This window comes from Rhinolophus sinicus, linkage group LG02 (genome assembly GCF_036562045.2).
Source record: "Rhinolophus sinicus isolate RSC01 linkage group LG02, ASM3656204v1, whole genome shotgun sequence".
NCBI classification, from domain to species: domain Eukaryota; kingdom Metazoa; phylum Chordata; class Mammalia; order Chiroptera; family Rhinolophidae; genus Rhinolophus; species Rhinolophus sinicus.
In genome coordinates, this window is record NC_133752.1 from 147,921,892 (window position 1) to 147,948,312 (window position 26,421).

At 51.6% G+C, this 26,421-nt stretch overlaps 2 protein-coding genes across 2 annotated transcripts; both read left to right on the top strand.

Moving 5' to 3' along the window:
* The first annotated feature begins 413 nt into the window (after positions 1–413).
* Positions 414–8,007, top strand: KRT78 (keratin 78). The gene is made up of 9 exons (XM_019724372.2): positions 414–822; positions 1,229–1,443; positions 2,467–2,527; positions 2,986–3,081; positions 3,994–4,158; positions 4,516–4,641; positions 6,971–7,191; positions 7,466–7,500; positions 7,587–8,007. Exons 1-9 carry the CDS (start codon positions 457–459, stop codon positions 7,838–7,840), a joined length of 1,539 nt encoding a protein of 512 aa, XP_019579931.2. The 5' UTR covers positions 414–456; the 3' UTR covers positions 7,841–8,007.
* A 4,935-nt stretch (positions 8,008–12,942) lies between these two features.
* KRT79 (keratin 79) lies at positions 12,943–25,393 on the top strand. The gene is made up of 9 exons (XM_019724374.2): positions 12,943–13,453; positions 15,427–15,647; positions 16,782–16,842; positions 16,945–17,040; positions 22,329–22,493; positions 22,711–22,836; positions 23,497–23,717; positions 24,390–24,424; positions 24,696–25,393. The coding sequence occupies exons 1-9, from the start codon at positions 12,977–12,979 to the stop codon at positions 24,893–24,895; spliced, it is 1,602 nt and encodes a 533-aa protein (XP_019579933.2). The 5' UTR covers positions 12,943–12,976; the 3' UTR covers positions 24,896–25,393.
* Positions 25,394–26,421: the final 1,028 nt, after the last annotated feature.

A 26,421-nucleotide genomic window follows, 5' to 3' on the forward strand; every position in this document is an offset into this window, starting at 1 on the left:
TCTCCAGGGCACTCAGATACTCCATCTGAACCCCCTCCATCCTCTTTTCCCCTTGACCATTCCTCCTTTCTCCCCCATCTCCGTCTTCAGGAAGTCTTCTTTGAATGATACTCAGTGACGTTTCTATCCCCGGCACTGAAACTCAGGCCTCTGGCTGCTTCCTTGTCTTGGGGACATGCCCAGCTGTCCCACAGCCTGGGAGCTCTGAGGGCAGGGTCTGGGTCTCCTTCTTCCTTGGGCTCTGCACGTGTGCTCACCTATTCTCCAGGTGTGTCAGAATAGGTCATCTGGAGCCAGTGACAGACAGACACAGTCAGGCCGATAGCATCCTGCTCTCCGAGACCCAGCCCAGGCACGGGAGGGGATAAAAGTCTCGTGCTGGTGCCTCGGGGCAGGAACTCACACAGCTTGACTCTCCTCTGTCTGTTTGCAGCTGTGTGACTGTGGGTCTCTGCCATGTCTCTCTCCCCTTGCAGGCCCCAGAGGGGTTTCAGTGCTCGCTCAGCCTGTTCTGCTCGCTCCAGGGGCCGAAGCAGGGGCAGCTTCAGCAGCAGGAGCCTCAGTGCCTTTGGGGGTTGCCGAGGAAGCTCTCATGGAAGGGCCTGGGGGTCAGCGGGAAGGCCAGGGATGCAGTTTGGGGAGAGGAGTGGTGGGCCTGGGCTTTTCCTGTGCCCTCCGGGGGGCATCCAGAAAGTGACCATCAACCAGGATCTGCTGACCCCACTGAAGATTGAGATGGACCCCCAGTTCCAGGTGGTGAGGACTCAGGAGACCCAACAGATCAGAACCCTCAACAACCAGTTTGCTTCCTTCATTGATAAGGTGAGGGTCAATTTAGCTAAGCTCCTGCCTGTCTCAGTGCCTCCTTTGGAGGAACGATTCTCAGAGGACTTGACGATGGGGAAGTCTGGCCTATCACTTTTGTAATGACTTCTGCTGCAAGGAAGTCCCTCTGTGGTCTAACTGGAGTCTCTCTGGTTAGGCTGAGACCCTTTTGTTTCATGGTCGGGTCTCAGCAGCAGAAAACATCCAGCCAGCAGTGGGAAGACCTTCCCCATTAGTCTTTCCGACCATTTTGATGTGATCTGGGTCTCATGAAAGGGCAGGAGCCTGCTCTTTTGCAGGCTGGGAAAGGTGGGCTGATTGGAGGGTCCCTGAGTCTTCACTTTCCAGAGGCTGTGCCCAGGAAGTCCCACAGAAGCCTCAGGGGTCCTCTGCTTGTCTGCAGGTACGGTTCTTAGAGCAGCAGAACAAGGTCCTGGAGACCAAGTGGCACTTCCTGCAGCAGCTGGGGGTGAGTGACAGCCCCCAGGGCCTTGAGGCTTCCTTTGAGGTCTACCTGGCCCAGCTCAGGAAGCAGCTCGAGGAGCTGCAGAGACAACGCTGGGCTCTGGACGCTGAGCTGAAGTCTTGCCGGGACCAGGAGGAGGAGTACAAGACCAAGTAGGCAGACCACAGTTCCCTGTGGGCCCTGGGGGGGCTGCGGGAGGGCTGGATCAGGGCTGTCGCTGAGGGTCTCCCCCACACACGCCTGGGCACCCCTCAGTCTCTCTGCATCCCATTTCCTCTGACTCTCAGGCTGCTCTGGCTGCCCCTGAAGCCCAGGTTGGGAGAGCCTTAGTTCCAACAGGCCCCAGCTCCCAGGCCCATGTTTCTGGTCAGCTCTGGGAGAGGCTTATTTAAACAATGCTGGTGGGTTTTTTCTTGAGAAATTCCTGTTGAACAGGCTGTGGACTAAAGTGACTCAGCTGTTCTCTGGTCTCAGGGGTGGAAGGGAATCCGTTTTGTGGGACCATCCCCAGGCCCGTGGCATGATTCACAGCTGGGCTGTGGTTCTGAACTCCCCACCTAGGTCACTTGGTGGTGAGGCGAGAGCCCTGGACTAACAGGAGGCTTGGGTTCAGCGACTGTGAGCAAAGGGTAGCTGTGTGGCCTTGGGCGTTTTACCTCACTCAGCCTCAGTTTCTATATCTGAAAACTGGGATGATGTCACCTGCCCTTCTTACCTTCCAGGGCTGTTGGGAGGATGGGATGTGAGGTAAAGCAGGTCCTGGAAGGAGCCCAGGATTGGGGCCAGGAGACCTGGGTTTTAGGTCTGCTTAGCTACCTAATCATCTATGACTCGGGCAAGTTGTATAAAATCCAGTTGTATAAAATCTGTGATAAAATCCAGACTGCCTGCTTCAGGTGATGACTGTGTGTAGTAAGTGAGAAAGGGTGTTTGAATGTGCCTTAGAAACATGAAGTGAAGTGGCCTTAGTAAGGGGACATGGGCTGAAAGGGTAGAGACGGACATAACTAGGGTGTGACAAAATCATTCTGATAAACAGACACAGATGGGTTTTGTGTCCTGCTTTGGAGCATCTAAAGGCAAGAGTGGCCTCTTCAGGGAGGTCGTGCTTGGGGAAGGGGCAGGGGTTCTCATCGTGGCACCTCAGGCAGTGTCCATCTGTACTTACTCTGCAGGTATGAACAGGAAGGCCACAAGCGCGCCACTGTTGAGAATGACTTTGTAGTCCTCAAAAAGGTGAGGGTGAGGGTCAGCTGCTTCACTTGGATCCTGAGTACCCACAGTGCACAGCCCAGTTTTGGGCTGGGAGGGCAGGGGTGGGACGTCCTAGTGCAGTATATGCTCTCATGCTGCCTGCAGGGATTCCACGGGGAAATGGGAAATCTATCTAGACCCAGGGACCCCCAACTGAAGGATCATGTAATGAGTTTTGTATGTGACTGCAGGAAAGGGTGGAGAGGGAGTGGAAGAAGCAGAACTGGTTGGGGTTAATCAGGGAAGGCTTCCTGAAGGCGGTGTCAGTCAGTGTCAGGCAAAAGAGAGAACAGGGCAGGGCAGGGCTGGAGGGGGAAGGAGCAGGGCCCCAGAGATGGCTGAGGGTGGGTGTTGGTCAGTATGTGAACAGTACTCCTGAGCCAGAGTAGGGTCCACAGAGAGGAAGTCAGGGATACATTGTTTTGCCTCCTTGTCCCCAGGATGTGGATGAGGTTTTCCTGAGCAAGATGGAGTTGGACGGCAAGCTGGAGGCTCTGAGAGAGTACATCTGCTTCTTGAGGCGTCTGTATGAAGAAGTGAGAATCTGTCAAGGGCAGAAATGGTGGTCTCCAAGGGCAGGTGGGAGTGAGGGGAGGTGAAAGGGTGGGCAGGTTCCCTGTGGCTACAGTGGGAGTGGCCAGGAGGGAAGTCTGGTTAGGGTGACTTATATCCCAATCACCCAGACATTTGACAAACAATTACTGAGAACATACTATATGGATTGCTAGGTATGGAGCATATATCAGTGAATAACCCCACAAAAGTCACGAAGCTTGCTTTCTATTGGGAGACTGATAATAGAGGATAGACCTAATAAATAAGTAATTTATATAGTATGTTAGAAGGTGATACATGTTACAGAAAAAAGGAAAATTAGAACAGGAAAAGGAAGATTTTGAAGGTGGGGGGTAGGGCAGGTGGGTAGTAGGGCAGGTGGTAATTTCAAATAGGGTGGTCAGGGTGGCCTTATTTAGAAGATAAAATTTGAGGAAAGACTCGAAGGAGGTGAGGAAGTCAGGCACACAGGTGGAAATCAGGCATTCCAGGCAGAGGGAGCGGCCCACAGCTAGAGTGTGCTGGTATCTGAGGAAATGCAAGGAGGCCGTGTGGCTGAAGCAGCCAGAGCGAGAGGGAGGGGAGGGTGAGAAGAGGTCTGAGGAGTGATGGGGACGAGGTGATTTCTGGCCTTGCAGGACATTTTCCTTTCATGTCCAAGCTACAAGAGCCCTTGGAGACCACCTCCAAGGAGGTAGTCTTGGAGACAGCCTTCATTCTAGATGAGGAGACAGGTCCACAGAAGGCAGTGTGTGCTCCACACCACCAAGCACGAATGAGGCTGCCCCTTGATGGAGTGTGGGCAGAAAATCAGCATCCTGTCTACCTGCCCGGGACTCCAAGGGAAAAGGGAGTTGGGGGGCGAGTGGACACTGAGTCAGTCTTCCCTGCAGGAACTGGGCCAGCTCCAGACCCAGGCCAGCGACATGTCCGTGGTGCTCTCCATGGACAACAACCGTTGCCTGGATTTCAATGACATCATTGCCGAGGTCCGCGCCCGGTACGAGGAGATTGCCCAGACCAGTAAAGCCGAGGCCCAGACGCTGTACCAGACCAAGGTACTCAGGCTAGGGAGCAGCACCACGCTGGAAAAGGTGGGGTCTCCATGCCCACGCCCCAGGGTGGTCATCCACCTCAGTCTCATCGAGCAGTTCTGATAACCTTCCTGAAGCTCCAGGGCTGGGTGGGCATGATCATTTCCGCTCTCCAGGAAGGAGGCAACTCAGGGAAACCATGGGAAACAAGCCTCGACTTCTGCAAGCACATCCCCCCATGTCCTCGTTTCAGTGTTCATAACCCAAGTTCCAAATGAGGATGTGAGGAGGCAAAGAATGGGGAACATGGGGTTTCTCATGGTCTTGGTGTCAAAAGTGAAGGTCTTTTCAACTAATGGTGCCACCTCTGTCCCCCCTCAGTACCAGGAGCTTCAGGCGTCTGCCCAGCTTCATGGGGACAGCATGAAGGAAACCAAAGTCCAGATTTCTCAGCTGCAACAGGTGATCCAGAGGCTGCAGAGTCAGACGGAGAACCTCAAGAAGCAGGTGAGGGTCCCAGAGCTCTCCAAGCCCTGCCTCTTACTGCCTGTGTCACCACTGGGTTCGTGTGAAACCTCGATAACTGGCTGGAGCTCTGGATAATTTGAGGTGGAGAGAACCTCAAGCCCCATTGAAGAGGTCTTTAGCCTTCCTCCTGTGAATTCTAGCTGCATTGGCTCTGCACCCAACAATTCCAGGCGGCACTGCTCATGCTGCATTCCGTGTCCGGGTTACATCTTGCTCTAGGCTCCTTGGGGAGAAGGTTAATTCTTCTCTTTTCTGATCTCTTACTTTTACTCTTCAAGCCCAGTAGGGATTCTAAGGCCATGCACTGAATTTCCTGGTCCCCTGTTGGGGAGGGTGAGAACCAGGCCCTCAGGGAGCAGGGGACATGAGCAGAGCTCTCCTTAGGAGGTGAGGCTGTTGGGACCTGGCCTGGGAAGGAGCAGGAGAGCCGGAGGGAGAGGCTGGCAAGGGCGAGGAGGTAGTTTCCTGCTCCTTCTGGAGACCTCATTTCTAGATGTGAAGGATTTCAGATTCTGAAGTTTTCAAGCGTCTTTGCACTCACTTTCCCCAAATCCGCAGAATTGGTTTTGAGACCAGCAGAGCATTGAGAGCTGAGACCACAGACTCAGGAGGTTTCCTTAAGCACATCAGCTTGACTCCCAAGTCACACGTGGCCCATCCACTCCCAGCGGGGCCCTCCTGGGAACGTTCTTGGAGCACAACTCATCCAAAGCCCACTCAGTCTTCAACCATCCTTACCTGCTCTTCTTTGGAGTGTGATGGCAGGACCCAAGATCTTATTATTCAATTTGCTGCCACAGTGTTTTGCCTGTAGATTTGGAATCCTTGCTTTGGAATTCCCTGGAGTAGTCTGTTAAGATGCAGATTCCTGGGCCTCCTGCCAGACTAAGGAAATCAGCGTTTCCAAAGGTGGAGCCCAGAAACCTATTTGCTAAACTAAGTTCACGCAGGTGATGTGAATCTGTGGTCTCACAGCCCAGCTGCTAGCACTTAGGAGTGGTACTCTGTCCCCACAATAGCTCTTCTCACAAACACTTCCTGTGGGAACCCCTCTTGGGGATACAGCCCCCCTTTACTCCTACTCTTCATACACAAGCCCGATGAATGGGGCTCCTCAGTGCCAGGTCCCATGCAGAGCCTGCAGGCTACAGTTAGAGTGGTGGACAGGACAGCAGTTGTCCTGGGTTAGGGTCCCAGCTCTGCCACTCACCACCTTCCTGAGCCTCAGTTTCTTCATCTGTAGGATGGAGATGATATCCGCAGGGTGCTTGTGTGGGAAAAGAATCACGAGAGCCTTTAGGAAATGCCTCTTTCCTGAACCAAATGTGAGGGTCAATCAGCTGGACGGCTGGTTAGGCAGGGGTCTTGTCCTTCTTCTACTTGTTTTCTGTGGAATTGGTGAGGTAAGAGAGAGTATATTTTTCAAACCAAAAATTGGGGCACACGGTTTGATAAACTCTGACAACAAGGCAAAATATTTGAAGTGGGACTGTTCTACAAAAATCAAGGACTGTGATGGCCCTCAAGATGAGTCGTGTAGATAATGACTCGAACAGGACAGGAAGTACCCTGAGAGATGCTTTAAGTACCCTGGAGAAAGTCAGGTAAAGTGCTGAGGGTTGGGGGTGGGAAGAAATAGGGGACATCCCTGGAGGAGGTGGCAAAGGGGGGATTAGTTTCCTGTGGCTGCTGTAACAATGTACCACAAACTTGGTGGCTCAAAACAACAGATATTTATTCTCTCAGTTCTGGAGGCTGGAAGTCTGAAATCAGGCGTCAGCAGGGCCACAGTCCCTCTGAAAGAGCTAGTGGAGAATCCTCCTTTACCTCTTCCTAGTCTCGGGTGGCTCCAGCAATTCCTTGGCATTCCTTGTTTCATCACTTTATCACTCCAATCTGCCTCCGTCTTCATGTGGTGTCTTCTCTCTGTGTCTGTCTCTGTGTTGTTTCATTTTTTCTAGGGATACCAGTCATTGGATTTAGGGCTTACCCTAAATACAATATGATATCATCTTGCAATCCTTAACTAATTACATCTGCAAAACCCTATTTCCAAAAAGGAGCACATTCAAAGTTCTAGGTGGACATGACATTTTTGGGGTCACTAGTCAACCCATTATGGGAGCTAAGGAACAGAAGAGACAATACTTTCCCTTAGAATGGGAGTAGCTGGGAGATGGCCAAGGATAATTTTGAGCTCATGAGATTAGGGTCCATCCTAGCCTTCAAGTTATAGCCACAGTGGGTGGCTTGGGAGGCTGTGTTGTGCTTATAGCCACTTTCTCCCTCATTTCTACATCTCTCCCAGAATGCCAACCTGGAGGCCGCCATCACTGATGCTGAGCAACGTGGGGAGCTGGCTCTCAAGGATGCTCAGACCAAGCTGACCAAGCTGGAGGCCGCTCTGAGAGCCGCCAAGGAGAACATGGCCCGGCTGCTGCGCGAGTACCAGGAGCTCATGAGCACAAAGCTGGCCCTGGACGTGGAGATCGCCACCTACCGCAGGCTGCTGGAGGGCGAGGAGTACAGGTGGGGCTGGTCAGAGGGACCTGGGAATATGTGCCTGAGGTGGTGGATGGAATGCCAACACAGAGCTTTCCTTGCTGAGGGGGATTCTGAGAGATTACCTGACACCCTAAGCCACCGAGGGCAATCCATTCTGCTGGGAGTGGTTCTAAATTGGGGACCGTGGGTTTTATCTGCAGAGAGGGTAGGTGAGCTGCTCCAAGAGGCCTAAAACACCTGGGGATGAATTCTTTGCAGCCCATCTTAACAGTTCCTTCTCTTGTCCTTTCTTCCCCAGGATGTCTGGGGAATGCACCAGCCAGGTCACTATCTGTGAGTATCAGGGGACTTTTGAGGGGTCCCCATGGGGAGCCAAGGACTGTGCTGTGACGCTGGTGTATTTGTGTATTTTTTGGCAGCCATGGGGGAAGGCAGCATCGCTGTGTCTGGAGGAGCTGGAGATAGCCTGGTGGGCACTTGTGGATTCGGAGGCGGCAGGTTTGGGTCCAGCTGTTCCAGTGTCGTGACTGGAGGCTCCAACGTCATCCTGGGCTCTGGGCAGTGCCCTGTTATGGGCTCCTGCTCTGTGTCTGGTGGCGGGTCCAGCTCCAGCTGCCACACCATCCTGAAGAAGACAGTCGAGTCAAGTCTCAAGACGTCCATCACATACTGAGTACCATGGCAGCCACTTACTCACTCCCCTGCCTTCCTGAGCTTTCTCAGCCCTGCCCCTACCTCCCTCACCCCCACCCCAGCGTGGCCAGCTCTGTGTTCACTGCCTACCACCCAAGTTAACCCACAGGGGATGCTGTAAAAGTCAATAAAGTCACATCTGCCTGCTGTTCTGAGTGTCTGCCCAGTTTGGCCTTGCCCTGCACACTGGTTTGTCTAATTTGTCTGCCACCTTCCCCAAACCAAGGTGCACAGTGCCCTATCCTCCAGCCAGCCAGCCTCGTCCTCTTCTATTTCCATAGCCTTCAGCCTGAGCTGGGAAAACTCTGGGTGGGGCTTGGCCAGACTGCATTTCTATCCCAGGTATTCTCCTCTGTGGGGAGGGGAGAGGTCTGAGGCCCACTGACCAGAGCCTGGAGGCTAGAATGAGGGGCGCCCACCCCTATCCCATTCACCTGCTTCTGGGCCTCCATTTCTCTAGCTCTCCTGTGAGATGAAGCAGCAGCCAACGCTCCCTGGGGATGAGTCCTCCTTCTTCTCTTCCCCTCGCCCACTCCCTCCCTCCCACAAATAGTATTGAGCACAAACCACACCTGAGGCACTTTTCTAGGCCAGAGGCCAGTTTCCCGTGGTTAGGGTTGAGAGATGGGGATTTGTGGTGAGACCTTTTTGTGACGTGTCCCTTCTTCTAGTCCCCCTACTGATGACGCCCTGGCTCTACCTCTATCCAGAGTGGCAAGCCTGAGTCACCTCCCTCAAGAGTCACCTCACTCCCACCTCTTATCTCTGAGCGTTAACCTGGCCCTTCTTCTGGACAGGATGCCTTGGGTAGGTTAACAATTCAGCACTGATGCTGAGCAACAGCTTTAAATACGTGTTCCAAGGGCGTTTTGAGAAGAGATTGAAGGGTAGGGACAAAGGTTTCCTGTGGCAATGTGCTGCGTCTCTGCCACTCCTTCCAGCAATTCAACTCAGCCCCCAGGTTTGCACATCTTACTTGGCGAAACAGAAGCTGTGCCGCTGCCCAGCCCACTCTCCACAGAAGGCGATCTGTGGAATATCCATTGTTGTTTGGGTTATATCCTATGGGCATCTCACGCCTCACCCCAATAAGCCGATCAGGGGCTTCCTTCCAGGCCTCCACTGTGTTCCCTGGGGTGCGTTCCATTTCCTCCATCTCCACTGATGTTTTAGCATCTCTTGTAGCTTGTTCCCTGGTTAATTCCCCAGAATAGGCTCATTCCTAACCCAGGACCTATTCCTGACCCTTCGTCCCTGCTCCTCCTTCCCCCCAAGTCTGTCCCAGATTTCCCTCCTCCTGGAAACCGTCCCTAATCGCCTGTGTCTGAACCCACCAGACTCTTTCCGTCTCTGGTATAGCCTGGCTGCACCTGTTGCTGTCCTGGGCTCTGTTTCTATCTGTTCTGGTCTGGGACCTAGCTTCTCTTTCAGCCTGGAACCTCTGAGCAGGTTCTTTTTCTGCACCTAGGACAGGGAATCAGCTTGGTTGGTGCTGGGGGCTCTGATGCAGACTTGGGACTGGAACTATGCCCCATTCCCCTTACCCCTGGCTCTATCCCACCCATGGGCTTGTCTGAACACGAGACTGGAAGCTTCTCCTCCTTCCCTCTCCTGCAGGAAGCCAGGAGAGTGGGCACCAGGTGCTAGGAAGGCAGGGAGGGTCTTCCCCACCCCACCGTAGCTGCTGCACTGGCTGCTGCACTGCTCCTCCTGTCTCCCCCCTCTACCTGGGTCAAGTCTAGACTCCAGGGCCTGGGCTGCAGGAGGTCACGTCATTCCGCCCCTGCTTTAGGGGGAGGTCAACCCTTTACTTAGATCCATGGGTCTCTCCATCAAAAGTATCCATGAAAGAGGCTTTTCAGCCCTCTTTATGGGAGACATGAGTGGGTGGGCACAGGGCTTTGGAGCTAGAATTCTTGGGCTTGAATCCCAGCTCTGCCATGTACTAGTGGTGTGACTTGGACCAAGTTACTTAACCTCTCTGTGCTTCAGTTTCCTCATCTGTGAAAAGACATTAATAATAATACCCATCTCACAGGGCCATGTGGGCATGATACCATTCAGGATCCCAGAAGGAAACAAAGTCACCCAAGATGGTTCAGTGCAATGGACTTTAATGAAAGACTTACTTACAGAGGCATGGGAATGGTTAAGGGAACAAACACAAGGTGCAGAGGCCGGAGGCTGGCAGCACTGGGAAGCCACTGCCACCCCAGAGCACTGGGGCTGACCATCTAGTTTGTCCAGGCCCAGGGGATTTCTGGAATGTAGGACTTTCAGTGTTACATTCTGGTACAATCAGGATGAGGTGGTTAGCCTGTGTAGAGCTGGAGAGACCGGAGGAAGAAGCGGAGGGACTAGATGATAGAGTTGGGGGCTGTAGAGGGGGGTCACCTGGAAGGAGGATGCCCCTAGTGCAGAAGCAGGGAGGGAGCAGGAAGAAATATCCACCCTCCTTCACTTTGGGATCTCTTGCTGGGGTCTCCTCTTGGCCAACCCATCTGGAAGCCAGAGAACAAGGGAGCAGCCTACCAAGGTCAAGGAGGTTGGGGAATGGATCTGGGGTGGGAAGGAGGCAAACAGAGCACACCCAGTGCAGAGACTAAGGGCGTTATTGCATGGATAGTGCACAGGTTCCTGTCTGCCCTATAGTAAGTGCTCAATTAATTGCTGATATAATAACCATGACTATTACATTAGAAAGTCCTATCTCTGTATGGGGGCCTCTCAAGGGCAGCCAATGTGTTTTCTTCACCCTTGTATCTTTTATATTGTCTTGCCTCATCCCTCACTCCATGGCCCTCTTATCCTGCTGCAGAGAGGAACCCTGGGCAGGTGACAGTCTCCAGAGATGGAGGCCCTTGAACCCAGCTGCAGTGGAAGGAGGAAACTGCTCCTCCTTGGGCTGCAGAAAGGTCTGAGCTTGAGTGTCCTGTATGAAAGTCAAGTGGAGAGTCAGGGCAGGAGGAGGCACCGTGACTCCCACGCTGTCTGGGCTGGGACTGGTGAGATGTGCTGCCTGGGTAGGAGGCAGATTCTCTCCCGGAAGTAACTGTGAGAGTGGGTCCTGGGTTGCCTGCTGTCTGTCACCAGCTCCCAACACAAAGCCTGGCACAGAGCACCAGTAAATATGTGGAGATGTCAGTGTCTGGGGAGGGGTGGAATGTGTGTTTGCAGCCCACTCTACTCCCACTACCCCCGCGGCTCCTGACTCAGAGGGCTGACATCACTCCTTTCCCCAGGGAGGGAGCCCCACTCACAACTGTCTGTCCCTCCCACACCCCCGCTGGGGAGAGATAAGGGAGGCTGAGAAAGTGATCACAGTCTCTGGGGCAGGAGACAAAGGTTAGTGGGAAGTGACAACTCAGTCCTGCAATTGCAGGCCAGTGCTTCTTGAAAGGAATTCCCTGACGGGCCCTGCTTATAGACAGAGGCAAGGAGGCCCAGAGAGGTTGAGAGTTGTTGGAGGACACACAGCTCAGTGGGGATTCATCCGTCCTCCCGAAATGAGGGGTATCCTAGCTCTAAGTAGGGAGGAAAATCCCCTCTTGGGCATGAAAGGACCAATTCTGTGAGTGCCCCTCACCCTCAGCCTTATGGGAGCTGCTTCAACTTCTTGAAACTGGGAGCCACTGACAGCTCCCTAGTGGTCCTAGAAAAGAATCCCACAGCCTCCTCTGGGGCTGGAGTGGGTCCACTCTCCGTATGCCTTCCTTGGGCTGTGTGTATGGCCCCATGTCTTGTCCTTTGGGATCCTGGGGACACAAGACAGTGTGAGTCCAGCTTTAGCCCTGGCAGCTGTGTGAGGAACACAGCCCATGCTGTCTCCACTTCTTCCCTCAGGCAAGTCTCTCTCCTCTCTCCCCGCCCTGCCCCCCTTTTTTGGCTGAAAGCTGAAGTGGATGAGGAGAGACAATTTCTAAAGTCACCTCAACACTCCTTTGTCCTAACAGTTGACCAACATTTGCCATCTCCAAGTCTTCTCTTGGGACTGTGTTTGGTCCCAGTAGTCTGAAGTGGGTGGGGTGTGGAGGGGACAGTGTGAAGTGATTTGAGGAGACCCCTGGCTCCTTCTGAAGCCAGCAATGGGGCTCCATGTGGGATGGGAAGACAGGAATGTTGGGGGTGCTCCATGGACCTATTGGGGCTTTTGTTGAATACACACTTCCTGGATCTATACCTATGTCCAACAAGGATGGGGTGTCCTCCACCCACCTCCAGCTCCCTCCAAAGTGACTGGACATTTCTGGGGAAGCTCTGCCATGAGGCAGAAGGTCAGGGATCTCAGACAATGGTCGAGGCCCCGTGTCTCTCTTTAGCCCCCAGAAGAGTGTGCTTTGCCCTCCTCACCTCCCTGGCTTCTGGACACTGCCTGAAGAGCCCAAGCCTTTCTATTTCCTCATCAAGTGCCCAGACTCCATGGTTGGACAGGAACCTTCTGTCTGTCCTTGCATCCACATTGCCCAGCACAGAATCTCCACTCAACAGACAGTCTGCTAGTGTATGACAAAAGAACAGCTTGCCCCCACCCCCACTCTGTCACCTGTGCCCCCCGCCTGCCAGGGGCCAGTAAGGCCGTGGGCTGGGAGGTGGGACTGGAGCAGGCCTGGGCACTCTCTCCACAGCCCATTGCCCAATGCTTTCTCCCTTACCACCTGCACAGCCGGGCCCTGAGGCCTTGGCTTCTAACAGGGGCCTGGGATAAAGCGCATAGAACAGAGCCCCATTGATGGTGGCCATGAGGGCTGGGTGGGAGGAGACCAAACCAGCCACGGGTAGTGGAGGTGGCCGTGGGAGCCGTATCATCTTGTTGCAAGACAGGAGAGCCCCAGGGGGTAGAAGGTGGCATCCCGCCCCACACAGTCTCAGCTCAGCTCCAGCTCTGGAGCGCAGGTGATAACTGGGAGCAGCCCCTCCCTCCTGCTGTGGTAGAGGGATTCCCCACCCCTCAACCCACAGGGCCTCTCCCTCTCCTCCTGGGGCGATGGGGCAGGAGTGCCTATGGCACCGAAGACCCAGCCCAGCTGGGAAAAGATAAAACGCCCATCAGTTGCCGGGAAGCTCACTGTGCTTCCTCCCAGCTCTCTCAGCCTGTGCTCCGGCCCCTCTGACAGCCATGAGGTCCTCTGTATCCCGGCGGATGTACTCTACCAAAGGGGGCTTCAGCTCCAACTCTGCCAGTGGAGGGGGTGGGTCCAGAGCCCACACCAGCTTCAGCTCAGTGACGATGTCCCGTAGCAGTGGCAGTGGTGGAGGGACCCGCAGTGGTCTCAGCACTGGCGGCTTTGGCAGCCGGAGCCTCTATAACTTGGGGGGCAGTAAGAGCATCTCGGTCAGTGTGGCTGGAGGGGCCTCCTCAGGGAGGGCCCTAGGAGGCTTCGGCCATGGCAGTGGGGCCTACATGGGCCTGGGGGCTGGAAGGCAGACATTCGGGCCCGCCTGTCCTCCTGGCGGTATCCAGGAGGTCACCATCAATCAGAGCCTGCTGACCCCCCTCAATGTGGAGATCGACCCGGAGATCCAGCGGGTACGCACCCAGGAGCGGGAGCAGATCAAGACCCTCAACAACAAGTTCGCCTCCTTCATCGACAAGGTGAGCTGAGGTAGAAGGAGGCAGAGAGTGCGCCTGGAGCAGAAGCAGGGTCTGTGAGAGAGAGAGGCCGGGTGGAGGCTGTTACAGCCCACGTGCACTCAGGTAGGGGTTGGTGGGATGACTTTTGGAGTGCCTCTGGTCTGAGCCTCGGATGCCCGGGTGTGGACGGCTGGAGACAGCCTCTGGGTCTTTACTGTAATTGTTCAGGTGAATCTCGAGTCTACTCACGAGGCCTGTGTGTCAAACCCCCCCTGAGCATGCTGCAGCCCTTCCTGTGGCCATCACTGGTATCATTACACAGCAGCGTTAGCTTACCATTGCACAGTGGCTTGTACTCATTGCTCCTCTTAGTGGGGTGGCGCTTATTGCCTGTTGAGATTTGACAGCTGGGTAACTGGCTCAAGTGTCAAACAAGTTACCCAAGGAGCCCATCCTTTCCCTATTTTCTCAGTTTTGGTGGAGGCCTAAGGGCAAAGATGTGATCAGGACACAATTGGGGGGCGGTATAGTCTTAAGGGAAATCCCCTTTTTGCTTCTCCTATTCCTTCTCGCTGTTCTGGCCAAGAAATCCAGTTTGGAGTGAACACTGAGGAGAGTGGTCACCATGTCACCATGACCTGGGGAGTGGGGTTTGATGTGTCCCCGGCATCCAGGCTGACTGGGGTGGCTCTTGTACTGTTCTCTGGCATTTCTAAGTCCATTTTGCGGGCGTTGTCTACCTGCACCCTGAGACCCCAGGTAGTGGGACCACGATGGGGAAAACCTGCTGGACGACTATGTCTTGATTCAGTGACTTGTGGGCTCCTAGAAGACACTCATGTCCCCTTTCTCGTGTGATACCCACAATAGGTTAGGAATCACAACAAGTATTATTCTGCCCGTTTTTAAGAAGAAAAATCTGAGGTTTAGAGAGGTCATGTGATTTGCCCAGGTTCATGCCGGTACTCGGGGCAGAGGTGAGCCTGGATCCAGGGTCATGAGTCTCGTGGTCCTCGGCACTAAGAGGGCTCATTACTACTCACGGCAGAACACCTGCTGCATGGTGTCCCTGGACCACGTGACTGGGCCTGCGGTGCTGTGGGGGTGGGACCTGGAGACACTGGATGGCAGAGGGTGAAGCAAGCCCATCCGCCCACTCTCTTCACCTCCTCCCCTAGTGACTTTTGGTTCTTCTGCGGGACAGTCCCAGAGGTTAAATAAGTAAAAAATCTCTCTCAGGCTCTATGAATCCTGGGCTGGTTGCTGGGGGTCTGAAAGGTTGTCTGTGTTTGGTGTCTGGGAACCCTGGCTAGGCAGAAAAAAATCAGACTTACAGAAAAGTTGCAAGAATGGTATAACCTACTCCTATATACACTTTCACCCAGATTCACCAATTTTAAATATTTTGTTACATTTGTTTTCTTTCTGTCTTTGTTTGTATGCATATAATATCTATCTATCATCTATCTATCTATCTATCTATCTATCTATCTATCTATCTATCTATCTATCTACCTACCTATCTATATACATATAATCATAAATATATATACAAATATATACAACAGAGTTGTATATTATACACACAGACACAGACAGACAGACAGACAGACAGACAGACACACACACACACACATCTGCATTTTGAACAGTTGATGTTGATGCAGAATTGGGTTCAGAAACATCGATCTAGTCCAATTACCCAGGACAAGTGAGAAGGGAACCCCAGAGAGAAGTGGCTTGACTGTCACTAATGAATAAATGACTGAGCTGGGACTTTCATATCTATTAGCTCTCTAGAGTTCTTGTCATCACACTGGACTATCTTTTCTAGCAAAGATTGTTCCCACAGGAACTCCCCCTCAGCAGCTGTAGGGCCTATACTGCCCCTGTGATGTCCTGGTCACGGACAGATGGGGGCGCTGGGCCCCATTCTCGGTCTCTCTTGGGGCCGGGGGATGGTCCAGCCCACCCCCCTTCTTGCTCTGGCTCAGGTGCGTTTCTTGGAGCAGCAGAATAAGGTGTTGGAGACTAAGTGGGCACTGCTGCAAGAGCAGGGCCAGAGCTCGGGCGTCACCAGGAACAACCTGGAGCCCCTGTTTGAGGCCTACTTGGGCAGCCTGCGCAGGCAGCTGGACGGCCTCCAGGGCGAGCGGGGGAAGCTGGACTTGGAGCTGAGGAACGTGCAGGAGCTGGTCGAGGACTTCAAGAACAAGTGAGGAGGGCTGGACAGGCGGGGGCCCTATGGGCGTGGGGAGGGGACATTGTGGGCAGTCTCCCCAGAGAGGGCCAGCCCATTCCCAGTGTCCTGGGATCTGTCTGGGGGATGCACAGTCAGATCTGCTTCCCTCGGTGCTCAGGCACTGGACCCATTTCCTCCTGGAGAACTGTCACACTTGTCTGTGCATTGCTGCTCATAATTTTGAAAACTCTTTATTACAAGGTGGGAAGACTAGTGTAATGAACTTACATGGTCTCATTACCCAGCTTTAATAATTGTCAACACAGCTAATCTTGTTTATTTTGTACCCCTACTCACTTCCCCCCTCCCTGATTGTCCCGAAGCAAATCCCAGCCATCATGTCATCCAATTGACAAAAATTTTATTGGATATGTTCATATAGTTCATTTACATAACTCGACTTAGTAAACATAAACACAATGCCATAATCATACCAAAAAATTTTAAAACAGTAATTCCTCAATATCATCAAATATCCAGTCAATTTTAAGTTTCCAATTGTCCCATTAAAGTCATAAATTAAAAAACATACAGTTTGTTTGAATCAACATCTAAATATACTTCACATTATGGTTGGTTGATATATATATATATATATATATATATATATGTACAGATATATATATATATATATACATACACATATATATTTATTTATTTATAATTTGAAGGTGTAATTTTTCTTAATTTTTACAACTTGACACAGGCAATTTCTAAACCTTAAAGCCTCAGCCAAAGCAGTTGGAGAGAAATTAGTTGTTTCAAATGCCATCCACTTGCTGAAAGTGGAGCAAAGGTTAACCACTGTTGACACATCTCCACTTGTTCCTATAAAGCCACCGAAGGGCTCTGATTCAAAGAGATGGCTGCTCTTGACTGCCACAGTATTGCACAAATTCTGTGCCCATTTCCTTAAAAGGGGCGAGGAAGGATGTTTAAAGACTGTACCCCAAATTTCTTCGTTGGTTGGCTGCATTACAGAACTGCTCCCCAAAGTTGTTCTTAGCCAATATGGGACCCACCAGGGCTTCCTTAAAGCCAAAAGGGTCCAATGCCTTAAAAGGCAGAGCTTGGCTGAGCCTAGCCTGAGTTTTCCATGTGTAACAGGTATGAGGATGAAATCAACAAGCGCACTGCCGCCGAGAATGAGTTCGTGGTGATCAAGAAGGTGAGCAGGATGGCAGGGTGGGGGCAGGTGGTTCTTTGGCTACTGTGGGGCTGGGCTGACTGGGGGCCGAGTCATCTGCCCTGCTCTATCCCTCGCCCCCAGGATGTGGATGCTGCGTACATGGGCCGAATGGACCTGCATGGCAAAGTGGGCACCTTGACCGAGGAGCTCGACTTCCTGAATCATCTCTATGAAATGGTGAGATGGCCAATGGACAGGAATCATCACATACAGCACTGGGGATCCCCCTGGGAGGTCTGATCTGAATTCCCAGGCCATTTCATGGAGAGAAGAGAGAACCTGGACCTTTAATGAACACCAGCTTCCGTATATTAAGTGTTTCAGATGGACCAGGCACTGGGCTAAGCTTTTTACGTTATTCTCTCAATGATGCTATAATATTATAGAAGTGCTATTATTGTCTCCATTTTATAGTCAGGGACACTGAGGCTCAGAGTAACTTGTCCACGGTCACAGAGCTAGTTAGAGGCAGTGCTGCAGTTGAAATCTGGTCTTGGACTTTAAAGCCTGACTCTTGCTACTGTGTGATACTGTGTTCCCCTTCTTGTCCGGTTTGTAATGGAGCAAGGGATGAAGGAGCAGAGATGGGCAGACTGAGATGGGGGTTGGGATTCCAGGTTAGAGCCAGGGGTGAGGTGTAAAGAGTGGGCAGATCAAAGAATCTAGGAGGGGTCCCAGGAAACAAGGGAGCTTTGAAAGCTTGGGTGAGAGGGTTGCACTTAGCATGAGTTGATTCTAGAATCATAGACTCTTAGAATAGGAAGGGACCTCAGGGCAAGCCTTCCACTCAACTTAAAGCCTTTTCTCTAATACCCGTGATGGGGATCATGTAACCTCTACTTGAATACTTCTATTTTTTTGGGGGGCAGGCATTTCCATTGTTGAAAAACTTTATTAGAAAGCTGACTTGAATCTTTTCCCCACGGCTTCTGCTCTTGATTGGCCCTGATTCTGTCTTCTGGGTTGCATGTATTCTACTATCTTCCATGTGACATATGTTTTTCATATGACAACACTTTACAGGTCATGATGATTAGGGGATTGAAATCTGTGGCATGTGAGACGTTCAGGAAACAGGGTTCTGAGTCCAGAATTCAGAAAACAGAAGGGTGGGGAGGGAGGTTACCGATACAAACTTCCATTCATGCAGCCTAATATTACACTAGTTTATGTGTTATTTTTAGAAACCATTTCACCATGTTTGTTCCTTAACAACTCCCCTCTGCCCCCCGAATTGTTTTCACATGAATGCTTTCAAGTGAGATAGGCTGTCCTCCAACTTCCTGTATTTAGGAAGTTGAATTTTTGAAACTGAATGCAAGAGCTAACGATTCTCCTTTTTTTTTCCTTGTGAAATGTCATTGAAATTTCATCCCATCATTGGACGTCATTGTGGGCACTTTGAAATTGGATTCTCCTATCCAATATTGGAGATACCCAATTGGATAATTGGATATATTAGTGATGCATCAGCTTAAGGTTATCTTCAGGGTTAAACTGGTCAACTGCGGGTCTAGTTGTTTGATAATACGTCAGTAAATCATTGAGAAACACATTAAGGCAGACAGCGTGAGAACAGAGTCCTAGTCCAAGAACTAGGTTTTTAGTAGTGGCTTCCCACCAGGCTCACCTCACCCCACTCAGCAATTTGTGGTTGAAAGTGGCTCAGCTACTTTAACATCCAGTTAACTATGCCATCACCCAACCCACATTTTTCTGTCTTATTTTAAAGAATGCCAGAAAAAAAAAAATCATTTCAAAGAGAGAGAAAAAAATGTGCCTTTGAAAGAAAGGCTTGGTCATACAATGTCCATCGCAGTCCTTTAGCAGCTTAGTGATACAACCTCAAAAACATCCGTTTGGTTTGACTTTTTCTTAGGGTAGTTCCTGCTGGCTGTAACCCTCTCATACACATTTTATAATTCATACTGGAGGTTCATAGGAGATTGACATCAAGTTTAACTTGGAGAAATCAAAATTTTGCCCCTTTGGAAATGAGGACACGTGCTACGTCTAGGGTTCTGGGTTCTGGAACCTCTCCTACTCTCCATATTTCTCAAGGATCACCAGGGGCATTCATCGTCTTGGCAATCCCCATGGCCTTCTAGGATATGCTCTTCTGCCTGGACCGCTAAGATCCCCAACAAGGCCAAGGCTTCTTATGCTCTGTGTGTCTGTCTTGGATTTCCATTTCTTGTCAAGCATCCTGCCCTTCCAGTTTGATGACTGTTCCCTTTGATCAAAAGAACAAATGACATGGCAGATGAGTTGTTGACTTTGCCTGGGTCTTCGGTAGGGTTAGCCAAATGCTGCCTCCCTTGTTGTTTTTGCCTAGAGCTTATCTAACAGCCCCGTCCGCGGGCTTTAGCGTTGCCCTGGCTCATGCTTGGCTGCGTTGCTCTCCTTCCAACATTTCTACACGACCTGTCAGGATGGAGCTTGTTGGGGAGTGTTCAGTGCCATCATGCTGATGTCTTAGGTGCCTAACCAGTTTCTCCATTACTGGGATCATTGATAGTCATTTATTGTTTGAGGCTCCCTCATTTCCTCTTTCATTTATCTCTTTTCGGTCAATGGTTCCCACACCCCTCTTCTCTGAATGTGTAGGAAGTGGCTTTCTTACTCTCTAAGGCACATGTCTGGCATACTCAGCATTCCTTTCCTTTGCTTTTCTTTTCCTATTTAATACACAGTTACTGAGTACCTTCCATAAGACAACAAAAGGACCAAGTCCCTGCCTTTGGGGGGCTTGCAGTTTCCTTCTGTGTTACCATGGGATGACAGCCATCACAGTGACAGGGAGCATGGAGCAGGCTGTGGATGACCTTTTCTGGGGAGCTGGGGGAGCTTCAGGGGAGATGGCATTTGAGTTGGATTTTGAAGGAAGGGTGAGGAGGAGGAAGATTTTCCAACCGGGCCCCGGCCTGTGCAGTGACACAGCGGCACCAAAGAGAACAGTGTGTTTGAGGAGCAGCAGGTGTGTTGGGCATTGAGCGTGTGGGAGAATTAGGTGAAGAGGTGGAGAGAGAAGGTGAGCTAGGGACCAAGCCAGGGGCACTTCCTGTCAAAGTTCCTCACCACCTATCTTCACCTCCTTGGGGGCTAAGAACAAAGGCCAGAGCAGTGATTCCCTTTCTGCCTCATGGGCAAATTAACTATGATTGCCAATGTGGTATTTGGTAATCGATTTCACGGTCTGGTTTTGGTCAAGCCAGATCTTAAGGAAACCTGGAGGGCCCACCACCAATTCCAGGCATGTTTACAGGGCAGGAAAGGAGCCTCATGGCCTCCCTCTGGATTGGGGGCGGCAGGGTGGGGGGAGTGTCCCTGCAGAATCCAGCCCTGTGCCAGTGCCATCACTTCGGCCTCTCTGGCTCTTTTTCTCTTGCCCAGATGCTCTCCACCACTCTTCCCTTCATGGTCCCCAGTGTCTGAGGAGACACAGGCCTTTTCATCAACAGAGCTCTTCTCTCTCCACTTGAATTGGCTCTGTTTCTTTGGAAACCCTGACTTCTGTCCCCTGGTTCTAGCAAAACCACCGTCATCCACTCATGGTGTGTTCGGTAGATAGTTTTTGTCTCCTTGTCTTCAAAATTCCAAGTTGATTTTCCTCAGGACCACAGTCTGGCTTGGGACTGTAGAGGGTTGCTGAGCTGGGGAGGGTGACAGGGTGATCCTGTAAGATGATGCTAGCAGTGTTATCATGGTGGGAGGAAAACAACTGTGACAAAGGGACGTCGTCTGTAGCAAACGTGCCTCGTGGGCACCTTGACTGACCTTCAGAAAAGTCTGAGCAAATAATGCATTTTACTGAGAACTCACAATGGCCCATGTGTGAGTCTGAAAAAACACACAAACCACATGAGGAAGGTGTTACATCATGTCCATTTTACAGATGAGGGGACTGAGTTATCGTGAGGCTTAGTGATGACCCTAGTCATACAGCTAGTGAATGTCAGCCTGGGAACTTGAACTTAATTTTGTCTGTCTCTAGAGCTCATATCTTTTCACTAAACCACAAATATTTCAGTGAATGGATTTCTGTCCCCATCTCCGCAACCTATTCCACCTCTTAAAATGCTTGAAACTTATATAATTTTACTAACCAATGTCAGCCTAATAAATTTAATAATCTACTTTGCCACCACGGATATCAGTTTTGAATTTGGTAGTTCTCTCTTTCTTTATTTCTGTCTTATCTCTACTTTAGTCTATGTCATCTCAGGTTTCAGACTCCCCAGGTTTGAGACTGGGCTCCCTACTTATTAGTTTGTGATTTGGGGCAAGCTGCTCTTCGTGCTATTAGAAAAGGATGGGTAATGAATTAGTGCCTGTCAATTGTCTAACACAGGGCCTGACTACAGGAAATGCTCACTAAATGAGAGCTGTTGTTGTTATTACCTGTCTCTATCTGTTATAATCCCATTGGCTGTAGTGAAGGGCCAGTGTGTGAGAAAAACCGGACACAAGACCAGAATATGTTGGAAGACACTGGCTTTTAGAGAGAAAATTGTCTCCTCTCTGGAAGCCACTCAGGAGCACTGAGTGGATGAGCAATTTGGTTGGAGCTGGGATTTGGAGCAGGGAGGACCATGGGAGAGACAGAGGCATAGTCCAGCGGGGAGCCAACATGGTCATGACCTAGTGACTCAAAGCCAGAAACCAAACCTGCCTTTCATGGCATCTTTAAATGCCTGTTTACATGTGAAAGCTGATGGACCATGTGTGTGTGTGTATGTGTGTGTGTGTGTGTGTGAGAGAGAGAGAGAGAGAGAGAGAGAGAGAGAGAGAGAGAGAGAGAAAATCACTGTGGTCTATAAATGGCAGTGCCTTCTAGAGGAAACCCCTTGGGCTTTGTTGCTCAACTGATTGGTTCCAGGTTGGACCCCACCAAGACTGGATGACCTTGGATCTAGTGATTTTGGGTGTGTCACTTCTCTTCTCCAAGCCTCTTTCCTCACCTCCCTACTGTCAGGACCACTGTGAATGGTGGTGCAAGTTGTTAACTGGCTGAGTGGAGAGTGGGGTTCGAATCAGGCCCATGCCCAGCTTCCCAGGCCCTGGTACAGGCTGCCTCTGCCCAGAGGGGAGCCTTTCCCCAGTTTGCACAAAAGCACCCTGTGGGCCAGCTGTGGCTTTGCCTGCTTCACAGAGTGTTCTGGAAATTAAAGAAGCAGGTGAATGTGCTGGCTCAGGGCCTGGCACGAGCTTGAGTGCTGTAAGCACACATCCCATTCCCCCTTTTTGAATCTCTTGGAAGCCTACAAATCCACAAAAAGAAATGCCGTCTATAAAAATGGGAGCCCATTTCACAGCCTGAGAGACTGTGGCCTTTCTTGCAGGTGTAGCTTCCTTCTAGGGTGGAGCCTGGGGAAGAGCACAGGCCTCCCGATGCCACTTGTACCCCTGTCATCCATCCTTTGATGGCCTCCCAGGCCTGATGGTAGCTAATTCTGTTTCTGCAGGAGCTGAGCAATGTGCAGACCCATGTGTCTGACACCAATGTGGTCCTGTCCATGGACAACAACCGCTGCCTGGACCTCGACAGTATCATCGCCGAGGTCAAGGCCCAGTACGAGGAGATCGCCCAGAGGAGCAAGGCCGAGGCTGAGACCCTGTACCATAGCAAGGTGAGAAGAATGGCTGGCTCAGGTATATGAGCTGGGACTGGACACAGAGCTTTCCCTATGAGAGGCCCGGGCCACTGGGCTCCTTGTCTGCCCAGGGCCAGACACCCCCCCTACATTGGGGCCTCCAGCTGTGAGGATGGGGTTGGGGGCAAGTGGTTACCCATGTGAGCCTGGAACAACCTGATAACTCGCTCACTGCCACTTCTTTGGTGTCCAGTATGAGGAGCTGCAGGTGACGGCTGGGAAGCACGGGGACAACCTGCGGGACACCAAGAACGAGATTGCTGAGCTCACCCGCACTGTGCAGAGGCTGCAGGGTGAGGTGGATGCAGTGAAGAAGCAGGTGAGCCTCTGGCTGGGGGCCTGAGCGACCGGCTCAGGTATTGGTGCAGGTGAGGGGCCTTCTTATGGCCATTCTAAGGGGTGAGCTCTGCTCTTCTGGTGGGTGGGACACACTCCAATATGGACCATCAAGATCAACACACTCCTGTTACAAGAGACGAAACTGAGGCCCAGAGAAAGGAAGGGACTTGTCCGAGGTCACACAGCATGTTAGTGGTAGAGCAGGTGGGACACTCTCCTTCAAGGAGATCGATCCCATCTCCAGGAGGTCAGAGCAGAGGCTAGGGGTTCCAGGGTCCAGGTCATAGCTGCTGACTTCATCTAGGGTGTGGCTGAAAGTGTGGGCTCCTCCTCAGATCAGAGTAAAGCATTTTGTTAATGGTGAGGCTGTATTATTCATTTTACCTCTTTTCAGGCACTAGGCTGAGCTGCAGCAGGAGGAACTAAGATTATATTAGACTTCAGTAAGGACTTTCCACTGGTGCTAGATGATCCTTCTCGTGTAATAGCGTCTCTTTCAAATGAATATTTCTGATTTCCTTCTTTCCCAGTTGGTTACGGTGGGGGCAGGTGGGGAGGATGGTGATGTCTGGCTTAAGGGCAGAGAGAAGGATACGTCAACCTTGGAGGGTGTACCCAATACCTCTCATTCCCTGGGCAGTGCCAGCAGCTGCAGACTGCCATTGCGGATGCAGAGCAACGCGGGGAGCTGGCATTAAAGGATGCTCAGAAGAAGCTTATGGACTTGGACACAGCCCTGCACCAGGCCAAGGAGGACCTGGCCCGCCTGCTGCGTGACTACCAGGCCCTCATGAACGTCAAGCTGGCCCTGGACGTGGAGATCGCCACCTACAGGAAGCTGCTGGAGAGCGAGGAGAGCAGGTAGTGGCCCCTCTTGCCCTGATTCCGAGGGCTTCCCAGCCGTGCCCTGTGGGGGAGCCTGCGTAGTTGGCTGTGGTACCTGAAGCAGGAGGATAAGGGAGGAACCAAGGAGCGGGGCTCTTAACTGATCACCTGAGGGAGACTCTCCCACTTGTGTTCACTGCCTCTGCTGTGCGTCTCCTTGAATGGCACAACCATCGGTCATCCTTATGGGGCTTGGCAGGCCAACAGGAGTGAGGCTTCTTCCAATACCAGATTCCACCACTAGTGGAAGCTTTGAAAAAAAATTTATCATCTCCATCCTTGAGGAAGGCATGAGGTGCAGAGAAAGTCAGCCAGAAACTGGGCCGCTCTATTTTGGCATGGGTTTTGTTTCTCATGCATCAGAGCAGGGGTCTGTCCGTGGCCTGCAGGGGAGGGATGGGAGGGTGGGGGAGGGCGGGCTGCCACAGCCTGCTGCAGCTAGGCTTCCTCTGTGGCACTGGCTTTGAGGCCCAGTGTGGCCACATGCACAGTTTCCTCATGTCTCTTCGTCTTGTCATGCGGGCCCTGGTTCTCGGGAGTTGACCAACGGAATTGATCCACTGTAAAGGCAGAGAGAGGGAGGGAGAGGGCTTTTGCTCAGGCTCTTGGGACCACCAACCCTTCTCCTGGCCTTTCTGTTTTTCCCAGGATGTCTGGAGAATGTCCCAGTGCTGTCAGCATTTGTGAGTATCTTGCTACCCAGCCCCAGGGCCGGCCCCAGTCCTCTGCTCAGTCCACTTAGTGAATCCTTGGCCCAAAGCACACATTCCCTCCATTTCAGCCCCCTGGTGATAGGTTCAAGGGGTCCCCAGAGAAGGAGCTTCCTGCCCTAGGCTCTCCATCCATTCCCATGGCTCCACTGCCTGATTTTTTCCCACCCCTCACTGATTACCGGAGCCCCTGGCCCTCTTCCAGCATGGCTGCCCTGCCTCACCCAGACCCTTTGCCTTGCAGCTGTGACCGGCAACTCTACCACTATGAGCGGAGGTGGCGCGGCTGGCTTCGGGGGTGGCATCTCCCTGGGTGGGAGTGGGGGTACCAGCAAGGGTGGTTTCAGCACCAACGTGGGCTACAGCACTGTCAAGGGAGGGCCTGGTGGCACCTCCATCCTGCGAAAGACCACCACAGTCAAGACATCCAGCCGGAGGTATTAGCTGCCGAGCCTTGCAAGCAGGGGCCCCTGCAGTCTTTTCCCTGCCCCACTCACCCGCCTCGGCTGCCCTCCCCACCCACCTCCTTAGGAGCAGGAACGGTCCCGGGACCACAGATCCAGTGTATTTGCATGCCGGATTCTTGGCATGTGAGCTGCATTTTGGGAAGGGCTCAACTCTACTCAGATTTCTCCCTGGTTCTACGATGGGATGGGAGGTTAAGGCCACCAGCTTGCGTGATGTGTTTGGGTGACTTAGGGATGACCTTTTACCACTGAGAGGAGGCTGGAATTTCCCGGCCATCTCAGCTTCCCTCACCTCCTCTGCTCATCTGATCCGAGCTCAGGGCAGGCTGGGAGAGGAGGGGAAGTCAGGAGTGGTCCCTAAATGCCCTTCAACCTCTCCTGTTTCCCACTAGACTCACCCTCTCCCTGAATCTACCCACATCCCCCTCCGCTGTCTGTGCCTGTGACGTGTCTCAATAAATGGCATCTGTAGCTAGCTGTGTGTGGCTCCAGTCTGGCCTGTGTGGGGAACTGAAATTATCAACTGATGAACTCCCCGGTGGTTGAGGCAGCAATAACCACATGCTCACTATGCCTCAATCGTTGTGCTGAAAGCACATTAGCTCAATACCATCACCACTTTAGGTTTGGCCCTTTCTTCCTTGCAGAGCCCATAGAAGGCTGGAGGGAATAGTAAGTTGCTCAAGTCAGGACCCCGCTACTGAGCAGTTGCCAATCACCCAGCCTATGCCCTGATGCTATTGAGCCCTCCACTGACTCTGTGGGGCAGGCAGCACACTATTCAGTGGAGAGATCTTGGGCTTCATGCAGAACTGGGCAGACTTAGGTTTAAGTTCCCCCTCTGCCACTTACTAGCAGTGTGACCTTGGGCAAGTTACTTAACCTCTCTGAGCTCCAGGTTCCTCCTTTGTATTAGGTTGGTGCAAAAATAATTGTGGTTTAAAAGGTTAAAAATAATTGCAAAATCTGCAATTATTTTTGCACCAACCTAATAAAAGCAGGGTGTGATGAGAACACGTGTAAAACATCTGGCTTATGAGCGCCTTGATGAGAATTGCTTCCCTTTGCTTTCCTCTCCATGGATTCTGGTTTCCTAGTTCGTCATCTTGGAATCAGATGATTTCTCTCTTAGCCCTCTCAGCCAGTCATCAATAAATATTCACATTTGTCTGAATACATAATCTTCTCAAGTGCACATGGAATATTTTCTAGGATAGATCGTATGTTAGGCCCATATGTTAGGCCACAAAACAAGTCTTAGCAAATTTAAGAAGATTTAAATCATACCCTATATCTCTGTTGACCACAATAGTATGAAATTGGAAGTCAGTCATAGGAAAACTGGAAAATTGATGAATACATGGAAATTAAACAACATTCTCTTGAACAACCAATGCATCAGAGAAAAAAATTGAAAGGAAAGTCAAAAAGTTTCTTGAGACAAATAAAAATGGAAACACATACACACCAAAACATATGGGATGCAGCAAAAGCAATTCTCAG